A 24,909-nucleotide genomic window follows, 5' to 3' on the forward strand; every position below is an offset into this window, starting at 1 on the left:
TTTGAACAGGTTTATAAAGTTTAATTATCATGCCTAAACTAACAGCTTCTAGCAACTAGGTTTTATGTAAATGTGTTAATACTCATCTCCGATCTCGATTGCAACTTGTGGTTTGTAAGAAAGTACGTTTCAAAGATTCCCGTCAATAAAATTGGTTGTTCGTTTCCTCGTTTTTCCGACCATCACCGGTTAATTCCCTTTTTTTCCACTTTCTTCCCCCTCAGTCTCATCAACTGGACTCTCAACAATCGGGAATACTCAACAACTGGTGTCGTATCGATATCATTTCCTTGGTGTATTTCCCCTTAACTGATTATTAGTTCTGTTTATTACAATTTGTTTGTTTGGAGACTTTTTTATTTTTTTTATTCCAAATTTTAGACCATATGTACATTATTATTTAAATATTTCTCTTACTTACAAAATAATATAACATGCTAGTAGTTAGCGGCCCTACTACCATCGCTTTAAGGCGTATGACTTTAATATGACAGTTTCTAACAGAATTATACTTCTATTTATTCGTAATTTGACTTATTCTAGATTCGTCAGATTCGCTATGCGGCAGAAATTTTACTGTAGTATATATTTTAAAATATTCTACTTCTATCCACCACAATACGGAGAGCACAAAAAGCTGCAACAGCAAATGCTCTTTCGGCGGGTTGTCAGTCGCGGGGCGCAAACGTTCGAGTGAGCGTCGTTTCTCGGATGATTGTAGATATACATTCCGTAGTGTTCCGTGATGACAATTCACTTTGCAAGATTTGCATTGCACCTACCCAGCCCTGCCCTGAGAAGGTGGAGCGATTTCCGAATAGGCCAGCTGATTTCCAAATAGCAGTATCCTTCGGTTGGTCAACCCTTGACGCCGAGTGGGTTTGAGGTGTTTAGCCGCGGCTTCCATAGGATAAGACGCATACCTTAGCAGAAGTCTGAGTGAGACATTGTACTGAGTACGAGGAAGCTTCTTCTTAAGGGCAACCCAGATTGAGCCGGTTCGTGGTTAAACAGTGGACAACGGCTACACTGTATTTATTATTTTCGTATTAACAATGAATAATAGGAAAAAAAAAAATCGCCGATACATGACGCCTGCAAGAGTTTGGTTATAAAATCTATATTTTTTTTCTTATTTTAATTTTAATATTTATAATTAGAAAAAGTAATTCTATTACAATTCTGTGGAATGACGGCATAAGAGAGCGTCATCTTTTCCATGTATCTAATGTTTACCATTAAAAATAATTTGTTTGTGATTGTGCTTATGGCTTGCAGTCTAATTACGTTATCGGACGAACCCAGAATGTAGTCCAATACCAAATACAGCTTCAAGCCATCTCTCTGTCCTTTAAGGTAACTGACAACAAGAGCAATCGAGCCCTACAAGACAGTTTTTGATAAGATGACAGGTAACAAACGATTTAAAATATAAATACTTATACATGCAAATAAATAAAACTTTATTATAAATTAAAGAAAAAAATCAATGAAACAATAAACCTAGTAATAACAATAAGTTACGTAGCTCTGTAGTAAAGTTATAGTCCGCATGCAACCATTAGTCACCTTCTATGTTATGTTAGAGGAAGGACGAGGGGCAAACATCAGAGCTAACTCGGTCTGCCGTCGACCACTGCGACTGCATCACATATAGTGCATCACATATAGTGTGAACGTTCTTATATGCCATACCTAGATATCGCTTTTCTCATTATTTTTCATTGTATGGCCCCAAGATATATTTTGTTCAATAATTTATTATTCAATAATGTTGTACAAAATTTGTAAATAGGGCATTACTCTGATAACATGCAATAAGTAAAGCTTATGCATTGCATGTAAATGGAGTGATGCTACCGCTTTGAATGTATTATACTGCATAATTTTTTAAGTCATAAATATCTTTATCTTCATATCTTTCCCACAGGTGGCACTTTTGATGCGTACATAAGAATTACACGGTAGTGAGATGATGGCGATAACCACATTCGTAAACTTAAAACTAAAGCTACGAGGGTTCCAAACGCGTCCCGGTCTAAGAAGAAGCCCACAACAAACTTAGCCGGATTTAATTACAAAGGATTAGTCATTTGATAAACCAATATTATTTTTTCTCTATTTCAACATTATTCTTCAATCCAATTGTTAGATTCCACTTGTTAGACAAATATATATAATTCTCTATTTCATCATGTTACTCAAATCCAATTTCAAACATTCCTAGTATAGTAGCGGTATACTTCTATATATGCAAGTGGAATAAATCCCTTAATTTCTGTTGATGGGTATAAGTAGAAAGAAATATCATAACAATTCATATTTTTCGAGCTTTAAATTCAAGATTCTATTTGAATTATGTTTTCCATATACCAACCTGAAAAAGAATAATGCATTTAGAATTGGTATAAATTTTTTTTTTAATCTTTTAACTTATATAGCAATTAAGAATGCCTGGGACTTTGTCTACATTAGTAAATAGCTGATTGGACCAGTCGGATTTTTAATGCCGTGGAATTCTGACGTTTCTCAGTAATATCAAAAAATTGAAAACTTCCCACAAAACAGATGACATATTTAAATAAAATAAGAAGTAGGTTGAGAGGGATAAGGTTTATATTTATAAATGCGTAATTAAGTATTAAATTGATAACTATTATAACATCATATTAATTTTGAATGAACTATATCATAAAACATGAATGTTAAAGCGGCTGCAGACTGATAAAGCATGTTTACGACGCCTGGGAACATTCACGGAATGCTATTGGTGTCTTTTGTGATCTTTCCAAAGAATTTTCTAGTATTGGCTGTGGCTTTGCTGTTTTCTGTACCCATATAGACATTAGCGGGTAAAGTTAGCTCAGAGAAAAAAATGCTATATCTATGTCTATTTTGCTTACTTTCCAAGTGTTATGTTCTACGGGATCTCTATTTATATTACAAAAAAGAGTTGTCCGATCAAGATAACTTGGATCAAACGAATCTTTCCGTGAAAAATTTAAAGAAATAGGTATACTTACAATAGCTTCGCCATATATTTATAATAATTTAATCTTTGTAAAAGAAAAAACACGCATAAATAATTGAATTGTTGTGTGATTTTTGAAACATTGATTTTATAAAAAAAAAAAAAAAGTGGATATAAACAATCGGCTTACTAGAAAATTACATATATTAGTGATATCAGCATATCGTCTTAGGAAAGTACAGAAAACTACTGTGAAGGTTTGTACAGTATTTCAAGCTTTAAGCAAGTAAAACTGAAATGTCAGAAAGCCTGTCGGCCTGTTTAAGTTTTACCAAAATCGAATTAGTTTGAGTCAGAGAACCTTGTTATCCTTGGTAAACCAACCACTAACCAGCAGTTTATTGAAAAATATAGATATTTCATACTATGTATCAATACCCACTCCCCCTGCTGGGAATTTCAGTATAAATAATAGCCTTCCAGTAAAAAACTCCCATCAATAACAGTTCCAAAGATTTAAGGAGACAACTACATCCCCAAAATTTAAAAGAAAAATGTGCAAGTTATCATGTTATCATATTCAGACACATCCATTTTATTACAAAAGGAACACTAACCAATCGGTCTGAAGTAGCCGCAGCTATAAATGCACCACTCTTAGAATAAGTAACAGCATTCTTTGCAGCATTAACCAAAATTGTATGCTTTATTTAAGATACTCTACCTACCCCAACCTGTTATTAAATAGGTAAGTTGATATCGTATCAACTTACCTATTTAATAACAGTCCACCTGGTCAAAAACCAACAAAAAAACTTAAAATGGCTGCCCTGTAAAGTTTAACATATACCAGATCCGTCACTATTCTACGACTATGACGATATTAAAAAAGTATTTACAGCTGATTATTTTTCATATTTCTTGCTTGGGAAAGAGAATCTTAATACAAAATGCAGTAAACATCTGAGATTACCTGAAAAATTGCGCTGTTTTATGAATTCTTGTATCAAATAGTTTTAATTTTCCCAATGATGTACCCACACCTAGAAATTTAGTTCCTCGTATCCAAGCTAAATTATTTCCATGACCGCTCAGATACTCGTATCTAAATATACATTTTGTTGTATTTGCATCCCAAAACCGAATATTTTGATCAACAGAACATGATGCTATCTGAGTACTATCATCTGACATCATGTGGCACATAGTACATGGTCTTTATGCCCTGCAAGCCTGCATGCAAGCTTGCGTTTTTCATGCGAATATATATGTATTGTTTTATCATCGGAAGCTGTTATTATCTGCAAATACAAAAAGAAAAAAAATTATGTAATCTATCGTAATATTTACTTAGGCTTACTACGATTGTTAAATGCAGTATTATTTTAAAATTACATTCTTATATGCCATACCTAGATATCGCTTTTCTCATTATTTTTCATTGTATGGCCCCAAGATATATTTTGTTCAATAATTTATTATTCAGTAATGTTGTACAAAATTTGTAAATAGTGCATTACTCTGATAACATGCAATAAGTAAAGCTTATGCATTGCATGTAAATGGAGTGATGCTACCGCTTTGAATGTATTATACTGTATAATTACAAAGGATTAGTCATTTGATAAACCAATATTATTTTTTCTCTATTTCAACATGATTCTTCAATCCAATTGTTAGACAAATATATATAATTCTCTATTTCATCATGTTACTCAAATCCAATTTCAAACATTCCTAGTATAGTAGCGGTATACTTCTATATATGCAAGTGGAATAAATCCCTTTATTTCTGTTGATGGGTATAAGTAGAAAGAAATATCATAACAATTCATATTTTTCGAGCTTTAAATTCAAGATTCTATTTGAATTATGTTTTCCATATACCAACCTGAAAAAGAATAATGCATTTAGAATTGGTATAAAAATTTATTTTAATCTTGAAACTTATATAGCAACTAAGAATGCCTGGGACTTTGTCTTCATTAGTAAATAGCTGATTGGACTAGTCGGATTTTTAATTCCGTGGAATTCTGAAGTTTCTCAGTAATATCAAAAAATTGAAAACTTCCCACCAAAACACATGACATATTTAAATAAAATAAGAAGTAGGTTGAGATGGATAAGGTTAATATTTATAAATGCGTAATTAAGTATTAAATTGATAACTATTATAACATCATATTAATTTTGAATGAACTATATCATAAAACATGAATGTTAAAGCGGCTGCAGACTGATAAAACATGTTTACGACGCCTGGGAACATTCACAGAATGCTATTGGTGTCTTTTGTGATCTTTCCAAATTCTATAACATGTTGTATTTCATAGTGGCATGAGCAAGGTATTCCAATACTTGGTAAAGCCTACTACCTAAATCTGCAATGGAAGGCTATTCAATGTCGAGGTTTAAAGTAGTTTTAGTTTGAAAAAATGATGTTAAGTATTGTGGCAATATTTTGTGAGCCACATGGTGGTACAATTTGCTATACAATTGCCTATATACATATTAATATTCTTGCAGATTCAGGGTCAAATATATCATCGAACAGGTTCCTTATTGCCAATGCCTGATGAAGACTATAAATTTTTGCAAATATATTTTATGGGAAATTCAGCAAGAGAAGTCGATCAGCGTTGCGCACACAATAACTCGGTGAAAAGATCCATTGTGGAACAACTTCAAACATTTTTCCATCAACACAATGAATTAGTTGCATTATTCACAACTGCATTAGACCGCATGCCATCAGATAATCACAAAATTGTCATCAGAGCCGATAAGGCGCCTGCAGGACAACATGCTGGACGTTTTAATGCGCAAACAATTGATGAAGTGGCTATTGTTGTCGTGGGTGAAAATTAAGAAAACCGAGACATTGTTTTACATCGGCGGAACGATCAGCTTCAGCGTGTGTCTGAAACACATCGATCATATGATGCCTTACAATATCCTATCTTATTTTGGCAAGGTGAAGACGGCTATCATTTTTCAATGAAGATGATAAATCCAGTTACAGGTAAATTATTAACAATATGTTTACTACATTAAAATATATGTTTACTTACTTAAAATTTATATTATTAACACAAAAAATTGTTTACAGGTGCTGAAACGAACAAAAAAGTTAGTTCAATGAATTATTATTCATACGTTCAAAGTAGTGAACGATGGAACTGGTGGATTTTATTTTTTAGATGCTCCTGGTGGAACTGGAAAAACGTTTTTGTTATTATTGATTTTTGCCACGATTCGATCGCAAAATGGAATTGCACTAGCCCTAGCTTCATCAGGTATTGCAGCTACGTTGTTGGAAGGCGGTCGAACAGCTCATTCGGATCTCAAGTTGCCGTTAAACCTTCAAATAAATGAAACTCCAACTTGCAACCTTTTGAGGAATTCTGCCATGGCCAAAGTGCTGCAGCAAACCAGATTGATCATTTGAGATGAATGCACGATGGCACACAAAAAATCTTTGGAGGCATTAGATCGCTCAATGCAAGATTTACGAAATAACAAAAACCGGTTTGGTGGTGCAATGATACTATTGGCAGGTGATTTTCGACAAATGTTGCCAGTTGTTCCACGCTCAACGCCAGCTGATGAACTAAATGCATGTTTGAAGTCGTCCATTTTATGGAAATACATTAAAACACTTAAATTGAGTATAAACATGAGAGTCGAATTGCACGAAGACCAGTCTGGAGAAGTGTTTTCCAAACAACTTCTCGATATTGGTAATGGTAATATTGCTGTTGATACATCATCTGGATACATTACATTCCCTACCAATTTTTGTAACTTTTGTGAATCAAAGACCGAACTCATGGAGATGGTTTTCCCAAACATTGCTCAAAATTACGTAAATCACGTTTGGTTAAGCGAACGTGTTATATTGGCCGCAAAAAATGTTGATGTGAAGAAAATAAATTTTCAGATTCAAGAGAAAATAGCTAGCGAATTGAAGAATTACAAATCAGTTGATTCCGTTACTAATGAAGATGAAGTTGTCAATTATCCAAAAGAATTTTTAAATTAGCTGGAATTGTCCGGCTTACCACCTCATAATCTGCAAATAAAAATAGGATCAGCTTGCGTTTTTCATGCGAATATATATGTATTGTTTTATCATCGGAAGCTGTTATTATCTGCAAATACAAAAAGAAAAAAAATTATGTAATCTATCGTTATATTTACTTAAGCTTACTACGATTGTTAAATGCAGTATTGTTTTAAAATTACATTCTTATATGCCATACCTAGATATCGCTTTTCTCATTATTTTTCATTGTATGGCCCCAAGATATATTTTGTTCAATAATTTATTATTCAGTAATGCTGTTAAAAATTTGTAAATAGTGCATTACTCTGATAACATGCAATAAGTAAAGCTTATGCATTGCATGTAAATGGAGTGATGCTACCGCTTTGAATGTATTATACTGCATAATTACAAAGGATTAGTCATTTGATAAACCAATATTATTTTTTCTCTATTTCAACATGATTCTTCAATCCAATTGTTAGATTCCACTTCTTAGACAAATATATATAATTCTCTATTTCATCATGTTACTCAAATCCAATTTCAGCGGTATACTTCTATATATGCAAGTGGAATAAATCCCTTAATTTCTGTTGATGGGTATAAGTGGAAAGAAATATCATAACAATTCATATTTTTCGAGCTTTAAATTCAAGATTCTATTTGAATTATGTTTTCCATATACCAACCTGAAAAAGAATAATGCATTTAGAGTTGGTATAAACATTTATTTTAATCTTGAAACTTATATAGCAACTAAGAATGCCTGGGACTTTGTCTACATTAGTAAATAGCTAATTGGCCTAGTCGGATTTTTAATTCCGTGGAATTCTGACGTTTCACAGTAAACTCAAAAAATTGAAAACTTCCCACAAAACAGATGACATATTTAAATAAAATAAGAAGTAGGTTGAGAGGGATATGGTTTATATTTATAAATGCGTAATTAAGTATTAAATTGATAACTATTATAACATCATATTAATTTTGAATGAACTATATCATAAAACATGAATGTTAAAGCGGCTGCAGACTGATAAAACATGTTTACGACGCCTGGGAACTTTCACAGAATGCTATTTTGTGATCTTTCCAAAGAATTTTCTAGCATTGGCTGTGGCTTTGCTGTTTTCGGTGCCCATATTATGGAGGGTAGAGGTAAGGAGGATCATCTGTGTATATGAAAAAGTGTCGTCAAAATGTATTAAATTAGGATGGCGCCACATTTGGATCAAGGTAACTCTTAAAAGGAGCGCCAAACCAAATATTGTTAGAGTAGGCTTGAAAAATAAACAAGGAAGTAAGGTTATATTTACCACAATATTTTGTACAACGTAAGTTGTTGAAATTCTCAATAATTAACTACTTTAGTCGATAATGACATTAAATTTTTTAACTCGGCATACTTCAATTCATCTACGATTGCTACATTCATACCATACCCTGTGCATCCACCAGCGCCATTGTGGAGGATTTTTGAACTGTTATTTAGCGCATACAACTGGACACTTTTTCAACTTTTCTCCCATATAAGATGACTCTCCTTACCTCTACCCTCCATAGCCCATATAGACATTAGCGGGTAAAGTTATCTCAGAGAAATAAATGCTATATCTATGTCTATTTTGCTTACTTTCCAAGTGTTATGTTCTAAGGGATCTCTATTTATATTATAAAAAAGAGTTGACCGATCAAGATAATTTTGATCAAACGAATCTTTCCGTGAAAAATTTAAGAAATAGGTATACTTACAATAGCTTCGCAATATATTTATAATAATTTAATCTTTGTAAAAGAAAAAACACGCATAAATAATTGAATTTTTGTGTGATTTTTGAAACATTGATTTTATAAAAAAAAAAAAAAGTGGATATAAACAATCAGCTTACTAGAAAATTACATACATTAGTGATATCAGCATATCGTCTTAGGAAAGTGCAGAAAACTACTGTAAAGGTTTGTACAGTATTTTTAAGCTTTAAGCAAGTAAAACTGAAATGTCAGAAAGCCTGTCGGCCTGTTTAAGTTTTACCAAAATCGAATTAGTTTGAGTCAGAGAACCTTGTTATCCTTGGTAAACCAACCACCAAAGCAGTTTATTGAAAAATATAGATATTTCATACTATGTATCAATACCCACTCCCCCTGCTGGAAATTTCAGTATAAATAATAGCCTTCCAGTAAAAACTCCCATCAATAACAGTTCCAAAGATTTAAGGAGACAACTACATCCCCAAAATTTAAAAGAAAAATGTGCAAGTTATCATGTAATCATATTCAGACACATCCATTTTATTACAAAAGGAACACTAACCAATCGGTCTGAAGTAGCCGCAGCTATAAATGCACCACTCTTAGTAGTAAAGTTAGTATAATAAGTAACAGCATTCTTTGCAGCATTAGATGTACTATCTAAAGAATATAAAGGTTTTCCCATGTTTAAATCCACGACCTGAAAAGATGACCATAATAGAGTAAGTAACTCGGTGATAAGCGTTTCTTCTGAGCGTCCACGGTGTCTTAGCGCCAAGGAAAGTTGACCGGTCTTATTAAAAAAATATAAAAGCTATATTTAAAGAGTCATTAGCTGCAAGCATAGCCGCAGCCACGGGATCGGAGAAACACACAAAAGAGCCCGCTGAACTTGGTATGAATAAAGGCCTGTATTTGTAAAAAAATGTTGAAAATGGCCGCTCCCAGCTAGTGTTTTTCCCTTATATCTCAGCTTGAGTAGGTCCTACACAAATGGTTTAGGTACCAAATTATGGAAGTAAAAAGCAAAGCAGATATTTATGTAATAACTGAAGCAGTACTAAAACTTACAACTGGTACGAACGACTGGTGAGAAGGTGGCATTTCAAAAATATTGGCAAAATAAATGACGAAACGTCCGTTTCGCATTCACACACACATCTCAGCTTGTGAAAAACGCGTGCACCCCGCTGTCAAATTGAAACCCCCGTGCTTATGCTTGTGTTATCGCAGCTGTATGTAAACTGGAATCATATTAACTGTCATTAGACTATTAACAACCAAAATTTCAAATCATGTGTTTTTAATAAAATTACCATTTGTCATCCTATTAAGCACAGTACTTTTAGCATTTGCATAGTTATTGAAAATTCAAACTCTAATAAAAATATTAATACTTTTTTAAAATAAAATAAATATATTAAAAAAGTATTTACAGCTGATTATTTTTCATATTTCTTGCTTTGGAAAGAGAATCTTAATACAAAATGCAATAAACATCTGAGATTACCTGAAAAATTGGGCTGTTTTATGAGTTCTTGTATCAAATAGTTTTAATTTGCCCAATGCTGTACCCACACCTAGAAATTTAGTTCCTGGTAACCAAGCTAAATTATTTCCATGACCGCTCAGATACTCGTATCTATATATACATTTTGTTGTATTTGCATCCCAAAACCGAATATTTTGATCAACAGAACATGATGCTATCTGAGTACTATCATCTGACATCATGTGGCACATAGTACATGGTCTTTATGCCCTGCAAGCCTGCATGCAAGCTTGCGTTTCTCATGCGAATATATATGTGGTATAATTTAATAGTAATTGGTACTTTTTATTTTTTTGTTGTTGTACGTTGGTAGCATTAAATTGTCACTCAAGATGTCAACCGTTGAAAGATGTAATGTCAGTCAGAGTTGTCAAACGAAATAAAAGATGTACGCCGTGTTTTGTTTTTGTTTCCATCAAGAAATATAAAAAAGTGAGTGTTTCGCCCCAATTCTTTACAATATCCCACATATATGTATTGTTTTATCATCGGAAGCTGTTATTATCTGCAAATACAAAAAGAAAAAAAATTATGTAATCTATCGTAATATTTACGTAGGCTTACTACGATTGTTAAATGCAGTTTTATTTTAAAATTACATTCTTATATGCCATACCTAGATATCGCTTTTTTCATTATTTTTCATTGTATGGCCCCAAGATATATTTTGTTCAATAATTTATTATTCAGTAATGTTGTAAAAAATTTGTAAATAGTGCATTACTCTGATAACATGCAATAAGTAAAGCTTATGCATTGCATGTAAATGGAGTGATGCTACCGCTTTGAATGTATTATACTGCATAATTACAAAGGATTAGTCATTTGATAAACCAATATTATTTTTTCTCTATTTCAACATGATTCTTCAATCCAATTGTTATACAAATATATATAATTCTCTATTTCATCATGTTACTCAAATCCAATTTCAGCGGTATACTTCTATATATGCAAGTGGAATAAATCCCTTAATTTCTGTTGATGGGTATAAGTAGAAAGAAATATCATAACAATTCATATTTTTCGAGCTTTAAATTCAAGATTTGAATTATGTTTTCCATATAGCAACCTGAAAAAGAATAATGCATTTAGAGTTGGTATAAAAATTTATTTTAATCTTGAAACTTATATAGCAACTAAGAATGCCTGGGACTTTGTCTACATTAGTAAATAGCTGATTAGACTAGTCGGATTTTTAATTCCGTGGAATTCTGACGTTTCTCAGTAATATCAAAAAATTGAAAACTTCCCACAAAACAGATGACATATTTAAATAAAATAAGAAGTAGGTTGAGAGGGATAAGGTTTATATTTATAAATGCGTAATTAAGTATTGAATTGATAACTATTATAACATCATATTAATTTTGAATGAACTATATCATAAAACATGAATGTTAAAGCGGCTGCAGACTTAGAAAACATGTTTACGACGCCGGAACATTCACAGAATGCTATTGGTGTCTTTTGTGATCTTTCCAAAGAATTTTCTAGTATTGGCTGTGGCTTTGCTGTTTTCGGTGCCCATATAGACATTAGCGGGTGAAGTTAGCTCAGAGAAAAAAATGCTATATCTATGTCTATTTTGCTTACTTTCCAAGTGTTATGTTCTACGGGATCTCTATTTATATTACAAAAAAGAGTTGTCCGATCAAGATAACTTTGATCAAACGAATCTTTCCGTGAAAAATTTAAAGAAATAGGTATACTCACAATAGCTTCGCAATATATTTATAATAATTTAATCTTTGTAAAAGAAAAAACACGCATAAATAATTGAATTTTTGTGTGATTTTTGAAACATTGATTTTATAAAAAAAAAAAAAAAAGTATATATAAACAATCAGCTTACTAGAAAATTACATATATTAGTGATATCAGCATATCGTCTTAGGAAAGTGCAGAAATTTACTGTAAAGGTTTGTACAGTATTTTTAAGCTTTAAGCAAGTAAAACTGAAATGTCAGAAAGCCTGTCGGCCTGTTTAAGTTTTACCAAAATCGAATTAGTTTGAGTCAGAGAACCTTGTTATCCTTGGTAAACCAACCACCAACCAGCAGTTTATTGAAAAATATAGATATTTCATACTATGTATCAATACCCACTCCCCCTGCTGGAAATTTCAGTATATATAATAGCCTTCCAGTAAAAAACTCCCATCAATAACAGTTCCAAAGATTTAAGGAGACAACTACATCCCCAAAATTTAAAAGAAAAATGTGCAAGTTATCATGTAATCATATTCAGACACATCCATTTTATTACAAAAGGAACACTAACCAATCGGTCTGAAGTAGCCGCAGCTATAAATGCACCACTCTTAGTAGTAAAGTTAGTATAATAAGTAACAGCATTCTTTGCAGCATTAGATGTACTATCTAAAGAATATAAAAAGGTTTTCCCATGTTTAAATCCACGACCTGAAAAGATGACCATAATAGAGTAAGTAACTCGGTGATAAGCGTTTCTTCTGAGCGTCCACGGTGTCTTAGCGCCAAGGAAAGTTGACCGGTCTTATTAAAAAAATATAAAAGCTATATTTAAAGAGTCATTAGCTGCAAGCATAGCCGCAGCCACGGGATCGGAGAAACACACAAAAGAGCCCGCTGAACTTGGTATGAATAAAGGCCTGTATTTGTAAAAAAATGTTGAAAATGGCCGCTCCCAGCTAGTGTTTTTCCCTTATATCTCAGCTTGAGTAGGTCCTACACAAATGGTTTAGGTACCAAATTATGGAAGTAAAAAGCAAAGCAGCTATTTATGTAATAACTGAAGCAGTACTAAAACTTACAACTGGTACGAACGACTGGTGAGAAGGTGGCATTTCAAAAATATAGGCAAAATAAATGACGAAACGTCCGTTTCGCATTCACACACACATCTCAGCTTGTGAAAAACGCGTGCACCCCGCTGTCAAATTGAAACCCCCGTGCTTATGCTTGTGTTATCGCAGCTGTATGTAAACTGGAATCATATTATTAATTGTCATTAGACTATTAACAACCAAAATTTCAAATCATGTGTTTTTAATAAAATTACCATTTGTCATCCTATTAAGCACAGTACTTTTAGCATTTGCATAGTTATTGAAAATTCAAACTCTAATAAAAAAATTAAATACTTTTTTTAAATAAAATAAATATATTAAAAAAGTATTTACAGCTGATTATTTTTCATATTTCTTGGGAAAGAGAATCTTAATACAAAATGCAGTAAACATCTGAGATTACCTGAAAAATTGCGCTGTTTTATGAGTTCTTGTATCAAATAGTTTTAATTTGCCCAATGCTGTACCCACAACTAGAAATTTAGTTCCTGGTAACCAAGCTAAATTATTTCCATGACCGCTCAGATACTCGTATCTATATATACATTTTGTTGTATTTGCATCCCAAAACCGAATATTTTGATCAACAGAACATGATGCTATCTGAGTACTATCATCTGACATCATGTGGCACATAGTACATGGTCTTTATGCCCTGCAAGCCTGCATGCAAGCTTGCGTTTCTCATGCGAATATATATGTATTGCTTTATCATCGGAAGCTGTTATTATCTGCAAATACAAAAAGAAAAAAAATTATGTAATCTATCGTAATATTTACGTAGGCTTACTACGATTGTTAAATGCAGTTTTATTTTAAAATTACATTCTTATATGCCATACCTAGATATCGCTTTTCTCATTATTTTTCATTGTATGGCCCCAAGATATATTTTGTTCAATAATTTATTATTCAGTAATGTTGTAAAAAATTTGTAAATAGTGCATTACTCTGATAACATGCAATAAGTAAAGCTTATGCATTGCATGTAAATGGAGTGATGCTACCGCTTTGAATGTATTATACTGCATAATTACAAAGGATTAGTCATTTGATAAACCAATATTATTTTTTCTCTATTTCAACATGATTCTTCAATCCAATTGTTATACAAATATATATAATTCTCTATTTCATCATGTTACTCAAATCCAATTTCAGCGGTATACTTCTATATATATGCAAGTGGAATAAATCCCTTAATTTCTGTTGATGGGTATAAGTAGAAAGAAATATCATAACAATTCATATTTTTCGAGCTTTAAATTCAAGATTTGAATTATGTTTTCCATATAGCAACCTGAAAAAGAATAATGCATTTAGAGTTGGTATAAAAATTTATTTTAATCTTGAAACTTATATAGCAACTAAGAATGCCTGGGACTTTGTCTACATTAGTAAATAGCTGATTAGACTAGTCGGATTTTTAATTCCGTGGAATTCTGACGTTTCTCAGTAATATCAAAAAATTGAAAACTTCCCACAAAACAGATGACATATTTAAATAAAATAAGAAGTAGGTTGAGAGGGATAAGGTTTATATTTATAAATGCGTAATTAAGTATTGAATTGATAACTATTATAACATCATATTAATTTTGAATGAACTATATCATAAAACATGAATGTTAAAGCGGCTGCAGACTTAGAAAACATGTTTACGACGCCGGAACATTCACAGAATGCTATTGGTGTCTTTTGTGATCTTTCCAAAGAATTTTCTAGTATTGGCTGTGGCTTTGCTGTTTTCGGTGCCCATATAGACATTAGCGGGTGAAGTTAGCTCAGAGAAAAAAATGCTATATCTATGTCTATTTTGCTTACTTTCCAAGTGTTATGTTCTACGGGATCTCTATTTATATTACAAAAAAGAGTTGTCCGATCAAGATAACTTTGATCAAACGAATCTTTCCGTGAAAAATTTAAAGAAATAGGTATACTCACAATAGCTTCGCAATATATTTATAATAATTTAATCTTTGTAAAAGAAAAAACACGCATAAATAATTGAATTTTTGTGTGATTTTTGAAACATTGATTTTATAAAAAAAAAAAAAAAGTATATATAAACAATCAGCTTACTAGAAAATTACATATATTAGTGATATCAGCATATCGTCTTAGGAAAGTGCAGAAAACTACTGTAAAGGTTTGTACAGTATTTTTAAGCTTTAAGCAAGTAAAACTGAAATGTCAGAAAGCCTGCCGGCCTGTTTAAGTTTTACCAAAATCGAATTAGTTTGAGTCAGAGAACCTTGTTATCCTTGGTAAACCAACCACCAACCAGCAGTTTATTGAAAAATATAGATATTTCATACTATGTATCAATACCCACTCCCCCTGCTGGAAATTTCAGTATATATAATAGCCTTCCAGTAAAAAACTCCCATCAATAACAGTTCCAAAGATTTAAGGAGACAACTACATCCCCAAAATTTCAAAGAAAAATGTGCAAGTTATCATGTAATCATATTCAGACACATCCATTTTATTACAAAAGGAACACTAACCAATCGGTCTGAAGTAGCCGCAGCTATAAATGCACCACTCTTAGAATAACTAACAGCATTCTTTGCAGCATTAGATGTACTATCTAAAGAATATAAAGGTTTTCCCATGTTTAAATCCACGACCTGAAAAGATGACCATAATAGAGTAAGTAACTCGGTGATATGCGTTTCTTCTGAACGTCCACGGTGTCTTAGCGCCAAGGAAAGTTGACCGGTCTTATTAAAAAAATATAAAAGCTATATTTAAAGAGTCATTAGCTCCAAGCATAGCCGCAGCCACGGGATCGGAGAAACCACACAAAAGAGCCCGCTGAAACTTGGTATGAATAAAGGCCTGAATTTGTAAAAAAAAATAAAAAATTTAAGTGCAATAGTTTTTGAAAAATGACGTGTTGAAAATGGCCGCTCCCAGCTAGTGTTTTTCCCTTATATCTCAGCTTGAGTAGGTCCTACAAGAATGGTTTAGGTACCAAATTATGGAAGTAAAAAGCAAAGCAGCTGTTTATGTAATTACTGAAGCAGTACTAAAACTTACAACTATTATATATTATTTAGTATACATGTGCATTGGTAAACAGCCTTTGCAATAAAAGTCGTACGACTGGTGAGGTGGCATTTCAAAAATATAGGCAAAATAAATGACGATACGTCCGTTTCACATTCACACACACATCTCAGCTTGTGAAACCCCGTGCTTATGCTTCATAAGCCCGATTAAATAACTTTTGTAATATGTTGCTCGTTTTTATAAAAAACACGCAAGTTAATATTGACAGGTGTCAATTCATTGCATATTTTATATGGGGATCATAGATGGCAGAGCAAAGGAACTGTTGGTAAATCAAGCAGAAGGAAATTTTGTTTGGAATAGGTAGCACTTCTATATATTGCCTCAAAGTTTAACTACGATAGCTTCGTAATGAAAATAACTTTACTATTTATTATAAATGTTGGAAATTCTCATCTTCATTATTTAAAACGAAATTATTAGGTACTACACACACTTTTTTAACTTATTCTTTTTCCCTTTTTCTTGAAATGTGGCTTTCACATTTCAAAAGATTCTATACCAGCCATTTACAATTTCAAAATAGGTTTTACTCTACAGTTAAATATTATTAAACACCTAAGAATGCTAGTCAACATGCCGCCCACCAAACATTGAAGAATTTCTTTATGACAAGGTTGCCTGGAATCAAGCCGCTCCGCTTTCATTTCACACAAGATATAATTTTTTATTACAAAATAAAAAGATTGTTAAATTGTAAAACTATGTTGGAAAAGAGCAACTGCTGCGTTTCTTGCCGGTTTCTTCTCGGTAGAATTTGCCTTCCGAACCGGTGGTACGAACAGTTGGTAGTAGAGGGACATAGGATTATTTGTTAGAAATTCCGTTTAAAAAAATAACCTATTGAAAGATCTTGTCATTGTTTAATTTCATTATCTTACCGAAGAGAATCTTGTAAGTTAAGAACTTTAAAAGGATATTTCATAGCTCAAACTGTTAATTAAACTTAACATAACGTAATTCCAAACAAAGGATCTACAGAAATAGAGCTTTCTATATTTCGTTTCAACAATTTATTTTAATATGTTTTTAATGTATCTCCTTAGCCAAACTGTCTGTTTTTGTTGGAAAGTAATTACAAACAGTGAAAAATTTGATAACAGTAGGTTAATTGGTGTTCTATTCATTACGAATTATCTCGCTTAAAATTATCGTTTCCATTTGTTAATTATTATACTAGTAATTTTATGAAATATAATGACTAATTTCCTGATAATATACATTTATGATAAAAGGTAGGAAGGAGTAACTCCAGCCTATATAAATAGAGGTTTCTTTTAATGAAATAAAATTATTCAGAGATACGCATTTTGAGTACCAAGACAACTTGCAGTGTAACTATATATTTAATATGGAAGGAATGATGATTAATTTGGATTTGTTCATGGTGTTACGAGAACAGCTGTTAAGATCTTTGTGCCTCATAAGAAAGCTCAAGATTCACTCAGTGAGCGATGGAAAGAGCTATGTTAGATGTATTTCTAAGAGATCAAATCAGAAATGAGAAGAACTAGAGTTACCGAAATAGCTCAACGAAGCGCGTAGCTGAAGTGGCAATGGGCGGGGCACATATCATGGAGAACCGATGGACGTTGGGATTCCAAGGTGTTGGAGTGCACCGGTAAGCGCAGCGTTGGTCGACCCCCAACCAGGTGGACATACGACATTAAACGAGTCGCGGGGAGCCGCTGGATACAAGCGGCCAAGAATCGTGGAGTTTGGATCGCCCTACAAAAGACCTATGTCCAGCAGTGGACGTCAATCGGTTGATTTAATGATGATGAAGTTTCTCTTCGGTAAACTAATGCTTTTAAAGTTGATATTCAATGTTTTTTCACAGAACTTTCATGTAACACATTATTTTGGTCAAATATTTGATCATCTACGATATAATGAAATATATTTTTTTCTTTTTTTTAATTTTCGTGTTCTTATAATTCATGAACGGGTAACTTTGGGAGCGCGCTGATAGCGTAGATTTATAGCCAATAAGCCTAACAATAAGAATAAAGTAGTTTTTAAGCAAGATCTGTCAAGACTTATTTACAAATTACAAACTAACTATTACAAATTTTAGCAGTTTGTGTCATTCCATATAACTAAATCAGAAATAATCTTTTACAGTTTTATAAAAATAAGGACATCTTTCGATAGGTATTATTTTTTAAACGGAATTTCTAATCCTATGTCCCTCATTCCGCAGTTTCGATCCACAGTGAAGGATCGCACACGGGGCGTATGAGTGACGGTGGGTCTGGAAGAAAGTTTGTATGAGAAAATAAAAGCGCAGGCGAATTTGCAGAATATCGCTAGTTGTTATATGCGTAGACCCTATTTTAGAAAACAATAAAACGATACGATACGGACGGCGGACGTTAGGTAGCTCAGGCTTCATAAAAAAATATACAAATCTTCATTTTCAAATTTTAATTGAATTAAAATCAAATGGATTTTAATTGGGCTACACTTAAAATTTTCTATTTTGAAACTCACCTTCAAAGTGCCATCTTTACTTGCAGTCACAATATATTTCTTTTTGGGGTGAAAAGCTAATTGTGTTATCGGAGCTGTGTGTAAACTGGAATCATATTAATTGTCATTAGACTATTAACAACCAAAATTTCAAATCATGTGTTTTTAATAAAATTACCATTTGTCATCCTATTAAGCACAGTACTTTTAGCATTTGCAGAGTTATTGAAAATTCAAACTCTAATAAAAATAATAAATACTTTTTTAAAATAAAATAAATATATAAAAAAAGTATTTACAGCTGATTATTTTTCATATTTCTTGCTTGGGAAAGAGAATCTTAATACAAAATGCAGTAAACATCTGAGATTACCTGTAGAATTGTGCTGTATTATGAGTTCTTGTATCAAATAGTTTTAATTTGCCCAATGATGTACCCACACCTAGAAATTTAGTTCCTGGTAACCAAGCTAAATTATTTCCATAACCGCTCAGATACTCGTATCTATATATACATTTTGTTGTATTTGCATCCCAAAACCGAATATTTTGATCAACAGAACATGATGCTATTTGAGTACTATCATCTGACATCATGGCACATAGTACATGGTCTTTATGCCCTGCTAGCCTGCATGCAAGCTTGCGTTTTTCATGCGAATATATATGTATTGATCTATCATCGGAAGCTGTTATTATCTGCAAATACAAAAAGAATAAAAATTATGTAATCTATCATAATATTTACTTAGGCTTACTACGATTGTTAAATGCAGTATTATTTTAAAATTACATTCTTATATGCCATACCTAGATATCGCTTTTCTCATTATTTTTCATTGTATGGCCCCAAGATATATTTTGTTCAATAATTTATTATTCAGTAATGTTGTACAAAATTTGTAAATAGTGCATTACTCTGATAACATGCAATAAGTAAAGCTTATGCATTGCATGTAAATGGAGTGATGCTACCGCTTTGAATGTATTATACTGCATAATTACAAAGGGATAGTTATCGCACTTTTTTTGCGAGTATGTACAGTTGAATCAACCGCAATATTAGCCCACATAAAAAGCAAAAAGCAACCACGACGAAGTGAAAATTAGTGAAATAATAAATTAATGTTTTTACCTGCATATCATTTGGACTAAACTGAACTGACCGCACTGGTTCCAAATGTGTTGCAAATGAATATTTTCTTTGCCTTTTCAAAACCTCCCATATAATAACACTCTTGTCTTTAGATGAAGAAGCCAATAAATGCCCCGATAGTGAAAATTTGACATCAGTGACCTCTGCATGGTGACCTTCAAGGCTATATGTTGTTACATCACCACGCAAATCCCACAGCTATAGAAAAGAATAGATTAGAATTTGTTTATTTACCGGAACAACACAAACAGATTTACATACAAAGTAACTTAAAATTTTGTACATAATTGTTATTAGTTATGACTTAGCTTAATGTTCCGGATACTAATGTACCCACAATGCTGGTATTCTAGTAAATAGAGTATAGAAATAAATCGATGAAATAAGTAAATGAACAGTACATTTATTTCAAATTCGAGATTCTAGCATATGCGTTGAGGTTGTTAGCTAGTAATCTGGAAGTTGCAAGTTGTTTTATTGACAGACTTAAAAAAGGCGGAGATTATCAATTCAGATGCATGTTTATTTTTGAGTAATTATTAGTTGTAGAGAATTTTTAGTGGTAATTATTTATTTTGTAAACATTTTATTTTGTCATTTATTAACCAATTCGGTAATTTTTTTTTAGTTTGAAACAGTATACTTCCAATGTGGTCCTATTTTTATCAGGCTAAGATCTTTTGAAGGAATCCTTGATAAATCGAAGGAACTCTTCAAATATTAAAGTGATATCTTTGATTTGAAATTGTTTCAAGTATAGTTTCAAAGTTAAAGTCAAAAATATCTTTATAAAAGTAGGCCCGTAGATGGCGCTTTTGATGCGTAAATGAGAAACGTGTACATGGTGCATGTGCACAGGTGAGATGACGATAAGCATATTCGTAAACTTAAAACTAAAGCTACGAAGGTTCTAAACGCGTCCTGGTCTAACAAGAAGCCAACAACTAACTTAGCCTTAGTTGTTGTAGTTCATATTTGTTATCACCATCTAACATAGTCATTTAAAATTATTAGAAGAGCAACCTGGTTGGAGTAATCATTCACACCCAAGCTTTTATATTAATTACATAGCCCTTTATATTATAATAGAACATTTCTATTAGCTTACGTTTAATACAAGAATTAAGAAACATCTCCAAGATGTCAATGGGTAGTTTTTTGTAAAATTGTATGCAATTTCCTATAAACTTATGCATTTTATTTTATCTAGTTTATTGCACTGCAAGTTTATTCTTACTTCTAATGTTCAAATTATTGCAGTCATATTTTTTCTTAAATTTGGAAATATTTTTATGAACATACATTAGATTTTCAAATATGTATTGACTATACACTGTCATTATTTTATAATCTCTCAATGACTCTCAGACCCATTTTGTAGATTGCACGAACCGCTCTCTTCTGCAGCACAAAAATAATCTCTCAGCAGCAGCCCACACTAAAATTCCGACATAATGCTGTGAAAGTAACTAAAATAGACTAGCCTAGCAGTTTCTATGTTGGTGATATGGCATATCAACTAAGCCCCATTGAATTTTACCATCTAACATTATTCCTAGAAAAACTGTTTTATCCACAAGGATCAGTTTCTCGTTATTAGTGATTGGTGGATGATCAGTGGTTCTCACGTGTTTAACATGTACGTAAGTGAATTTTTCACACTTGGAACTTACTTTTTTTTTACATTAGGAAACAAATTATTAGCTTCAAACCACTGTACTGGCAAAAGCTAATTCATCTTGATTTAGTTTGAAAGTTAGTGATGTTTCAGCTGTAGTTTTTTTAGTAACTATTGCAGTTTCATCTAAAATGCACCATTTGGTCAATCAAACTGATGATGAAGACAACAAAAGGCCACTGGAACTACACAATAATAAGTATTATATGGGTTAAAGTGATTATGGTATATGGTTTGTAAGCAATTTTGGTTTACCACAGCAAAGGATGTATGAGATGGATGAAGGAGTACTTTTACAAGGTAAATTGTTCCAACAAAGAACACCTCAAGCTTTGTAAGCCATCAGCAATATAAAACAGCAAGCTAGCAATATAAAACAAGTAATAGATTTTTTTAGGTTTGAGGAAGAAAATAAGTAGGTAGTTATTTTACCTGAACTGTTACTGCAAAGCAAGCCTTCTATGACCAATACAACTGGCCAGTTAGCAAAATCTTAATTTGACACAAAAAGACTACTGCAGACCTAATTTACATTTGCCCATCAATAACAAATCAGGATGCAGGATAAAACATTCTGGTATAAAATTAAGATCCTCAGTAGTCTTCAAAATATAACAAAGCACAAACGTAGATAATAACTAGCTAAGTTCAAAGTTATGTTAAACTAAAATGCAATATACCTATGTCAAGAAGATTATGCAAATATGATTCAGAATATGAAAAGCTAATGAATTTCTGACTGTTTAAGAAGGCAAAAAGATACCTACTTTTTTAAAGAGTATACATAAAAACATAGTGTAGTTATATGCATTATAAACTTGTACCTAATAATTTATAAAAAGCGCTTTTACACCAATATGTTAAAATTAAACTGCTCATAAATAGGCACTTACTCCTACACAGTACAATATCAGAAGCTGTGGTTGCTGTGTCCAGTACAGCAACTAAATATAGTCTCCCGTTGCTTTCCTGGGGTCTACGCTATAAAATTTTGCCAATATCAGTTTAATACAAATTATTGTGGTGGATTTCCTCAACAACTGCAACGTTCGATTATTTTGATGATCTTAAAAAAGCCTACATATTTACAAGTTATTTATGTTCAGTTTAATTGGACAAACCGGCATTTCAAACGGATAGAAAGTAATCGCTCAAGTAGATGTAGTCTTTCTGAGGCCTAAGTAGGTAGGTACACCAGCGCAGTACATCACCATTGATATCCACGGACCACGTGTGGTGTTCAGCTAAAATAATCTCTAGATCTCAGCAAGTGGAAGTAGTCTGTATCTTTAGCAAACCACCTTGATTGCAGATTAGACTACTTAAGTTAAAAAGTAACAAGCAATAGAAAAATATAGTTACCTCAACATCATTATTTACCAAGCCAGTCGCCATTAGCATATCATTATGAATAAAAAAATCTAATGCTTTTACGTTTTTATCAGATTGAAGTAGCAGTTCCGGTTTCATGGAAGGTAGGTTGCACTCCATTTTTGAAGAAGACATTGAAGAAACGAATAAAATACGATCAACTGAAAAATTCAAACACGATTCAAATTGCAAAATGCAAAATGAACTGCCACGCCACTTATATATTCCTTCTTCTCTATGGATGTTGTTGTTTTTTTATTTGTCCTCTTCAGGAAAGGCAAAGATCATCGACCATACAGCCATCCTAATATTTATGCTTGAGCATTGTTCATATTGAGGCAAAGCCTACTCAGTCGTATCATAACTTTTGTTTTTTTTTTTTATTTTTAATCATTCTTATGATGATTCATAAGAATATTTCATACTTCTCTTCGCATTTTTACAATTTATCCATTCTGTAGGTATAAAATTTCGGTAATCCACTTCTCTAATTTTCTTAGCTAATTTTTATCTAAAAAAACCAACTCGATAAGTTAAGTATTTGGCTCGTTATCGTGACCACAAGATACGGGATCCGCACATACAGACACACTGACGTCCATGACAGAACTTTTTAAACAATTTTTTAATTAGTTTAAATAATAAAAGAGATTTAAAAATATCATGAGTGTTAAAGATAGTGTTTTTTCTAAATATTTGTCTATTATTCTTTATTGCTTTTATAAGTGAATATATCACTTATAAAAGCATTTTAAGTTGGAGAATCATATATAAAATATATATAGTAATAATAGATAAATATCGTGATCCTGGTCCTGGATCGAGATCCAAATATCGCGATGAATATCGACTTTTTTTCATTTTTCGGAAGGACACTGGCCGCTAACCACCTGAGGGATTGCTACAGCGTCACCGAGGGAGTGGGGCGAGCGCGAAAGCTCGCCATGAGAAGAGCCCCAGATCTCGACGACATCGAGGGGGAAATGAATATCGAGCGTGTAGCATCCGCGTTTATAGGCGGCCTCCTTATGGAGGGGCAGCACTACTAACAATTTAAAGAAGATAATTCCAAATTCAAATTAGGAAAATGTGTGGTTTTTATTTCTTTTTCGTACTGTTATGAGTGAATCTAAAGAAGAAACTCGATACATTTTAAAATTTTACTACAAAAAAGGTTAAATTGCAACGCAAGCCGCGAAATGCGAATTTGCGATATTTATGGACCTAGTGCAGTCTGTGAGAGTAGCACAAATTTGGTAGGGATGTGATATTGTACATAAAAAATCGATTTTTAATTAGTCGGGTTTTCTTCTTACCGAGAAAAATCGATTTATCAATAATCGATTTTGTTATATTAATCGTTTTTTCCTAATTTTCATTTATTGAAATTAAAATGTTTTTCACATAAATCAACAAATTTTTTTTGAAGTTATACATCTTTATGCGCGTTATGAAAAAATGATGAGAGTGAAATTTTAAGATGCGCGCGCATCTGTGACACAAAATTAACAGTATGAAGCTGTCTGCTTAATCGCTCATTAAGTCTCGAAAAAAAAGCTACCAACAAAATAGAAATTGAACCTCGATATTAGTCGCGCATGTTGGTACGCTCGTCACCTCTGATCACTGTTTTCATATTTATAATATTTATCAACATGTTTCTAGTTTATACATTCACAACACGTGTTTTAGTTTCATACAAGTGCGAATTACAGTACGCGCGGCGAGAGTTTGGCTTTGACCTTCGGGTGGAGGGGATTACTGCGCATGGGTACTGTCACGCACACAATACTTTTCCTTTTTTATGTACCAGGTTGGATATTTGAGTGGGTCAAAATTCATGTACAGTGGTAATAATGCTAGAAAATAATACGAAATAGGTAAACTTCTTCATTTATTAAAACTATTGATAGTTATTTTACTTATATAAAATGTTTATTTCCTTTTAAAGTTTACAGAGACAGCGATGAAAATTCTAAATAATTGTTTTTTAATAAAATT

The 24,909-nt window shown here is 32.4% G+C and overlaps 1 protein-coding gene across 6 annotated transcripts; it reads right to left on the bottom strand.

Moving 5' to 3' along the window:
* Positions 1 to 1,446: 1,446 nt before the first annotated feature.
* Positions 1,447 to 23,111, bottom strand: LOC120636072 (POC1 centriolar protein homolog A-like). 6 transcript variants are annotated; one of them, XR_005659339.1, is made up of 15 exons: positions 22,900 to 23,111; positions 19,839 to 20,057; positions 19,077 to 19,402; positions 18,725 to 18,809; positions 15,740 to 15,786; positions 12,607 to 12,697; positions 10,940 to 11,395; positions 10,282 to 10,828; positions 9,843 to 10,015; positions 9,334 to 9,471; positions 7,234 to 7,708; positions 7,033 to 7,122; positions 4,384 to 4,862; positions 3,945 to 4,272; positions 1,447 to 2,377 (listed from the first exon to the last, which is right to left on the bottom strand). XR_005659339.1 is itself a non-coding variant. In XM_039907356.1 (6 exons), the coding sequence occupies exons 1-6, from the start codon at positions 23,041 to 23,043 to the stop codon at positions 14,433 to 14,435; spliced, it is 918 nt and encodes a 305-aa protein (XP_039763290.1). In that variant the 5' UTR covers positions 23,044 to 23,111; the 3' UTR covers positions 14,335 to 14,432. The 6 variants fall into 6 exon arrangements, 1 of the variants encoding a protein (XP_039763290.1); XR_005659340.1 differs by lacking the exons at positions 10,940 to 11,395; positions 12,607 to 12,697; positions 15,740 to 15,786; ... (2 more) ...; positions 19,839 to 20,057; positions 22,900 to 23,111 and adding an exon at positions 13,996 to 14,326; XR_005659341.1 differs by lacking the exons at positions 9,334 to 9,471; positions 9,843 to 10,015; positions 10,282 to 10,828; ... (5 more) ...; positions 19,839 to 20,057; positions 22,900 to 23,111 and adding exons at positions 13,557 to 13,884; positions 13,996 to 14,326.
* Between the last annotated feature and the right edge of the window lie 1,798 nt (positions 23,112 to 24,909).

The sequence above is a fragment of the Pararge aegeria genome, chromosome Z (assembly GCF_905163445.1).
Source record: "Pararge aegeria chromosome Z, ilParAegt1.1, whole genome shotgun sequence".
Lineage (NCBI taxonomy): Eukaryota > Metazoa > Arthropoda > Insecta > Lepidoptera > Nymphalidae > Pararge > Pararge aegeria.

Coding starts and splice junctions, on each gene's coding strand:
- LOC120636072 (XM_039907356.1), bottom strand. CDS start 23,043: ATGTCTTCTTCAAAAATGGAGTGCAACCTACCTTCCATGAAACCGGAA. Junction 19,403..19,838: donor TTAGTCCAAATGATATGCAG/GTAAAAACATTA, acceptor TTGTATTTGCAG/ATAATAACAGCTTCCGATGA. Junction 14,454..15,663: donor CGGCTACTTCAGACCGATTG/GTTAGTGTTCCT, acceptor ATTCTTTTTCAG/GTTGCTATATGGAAAACATA.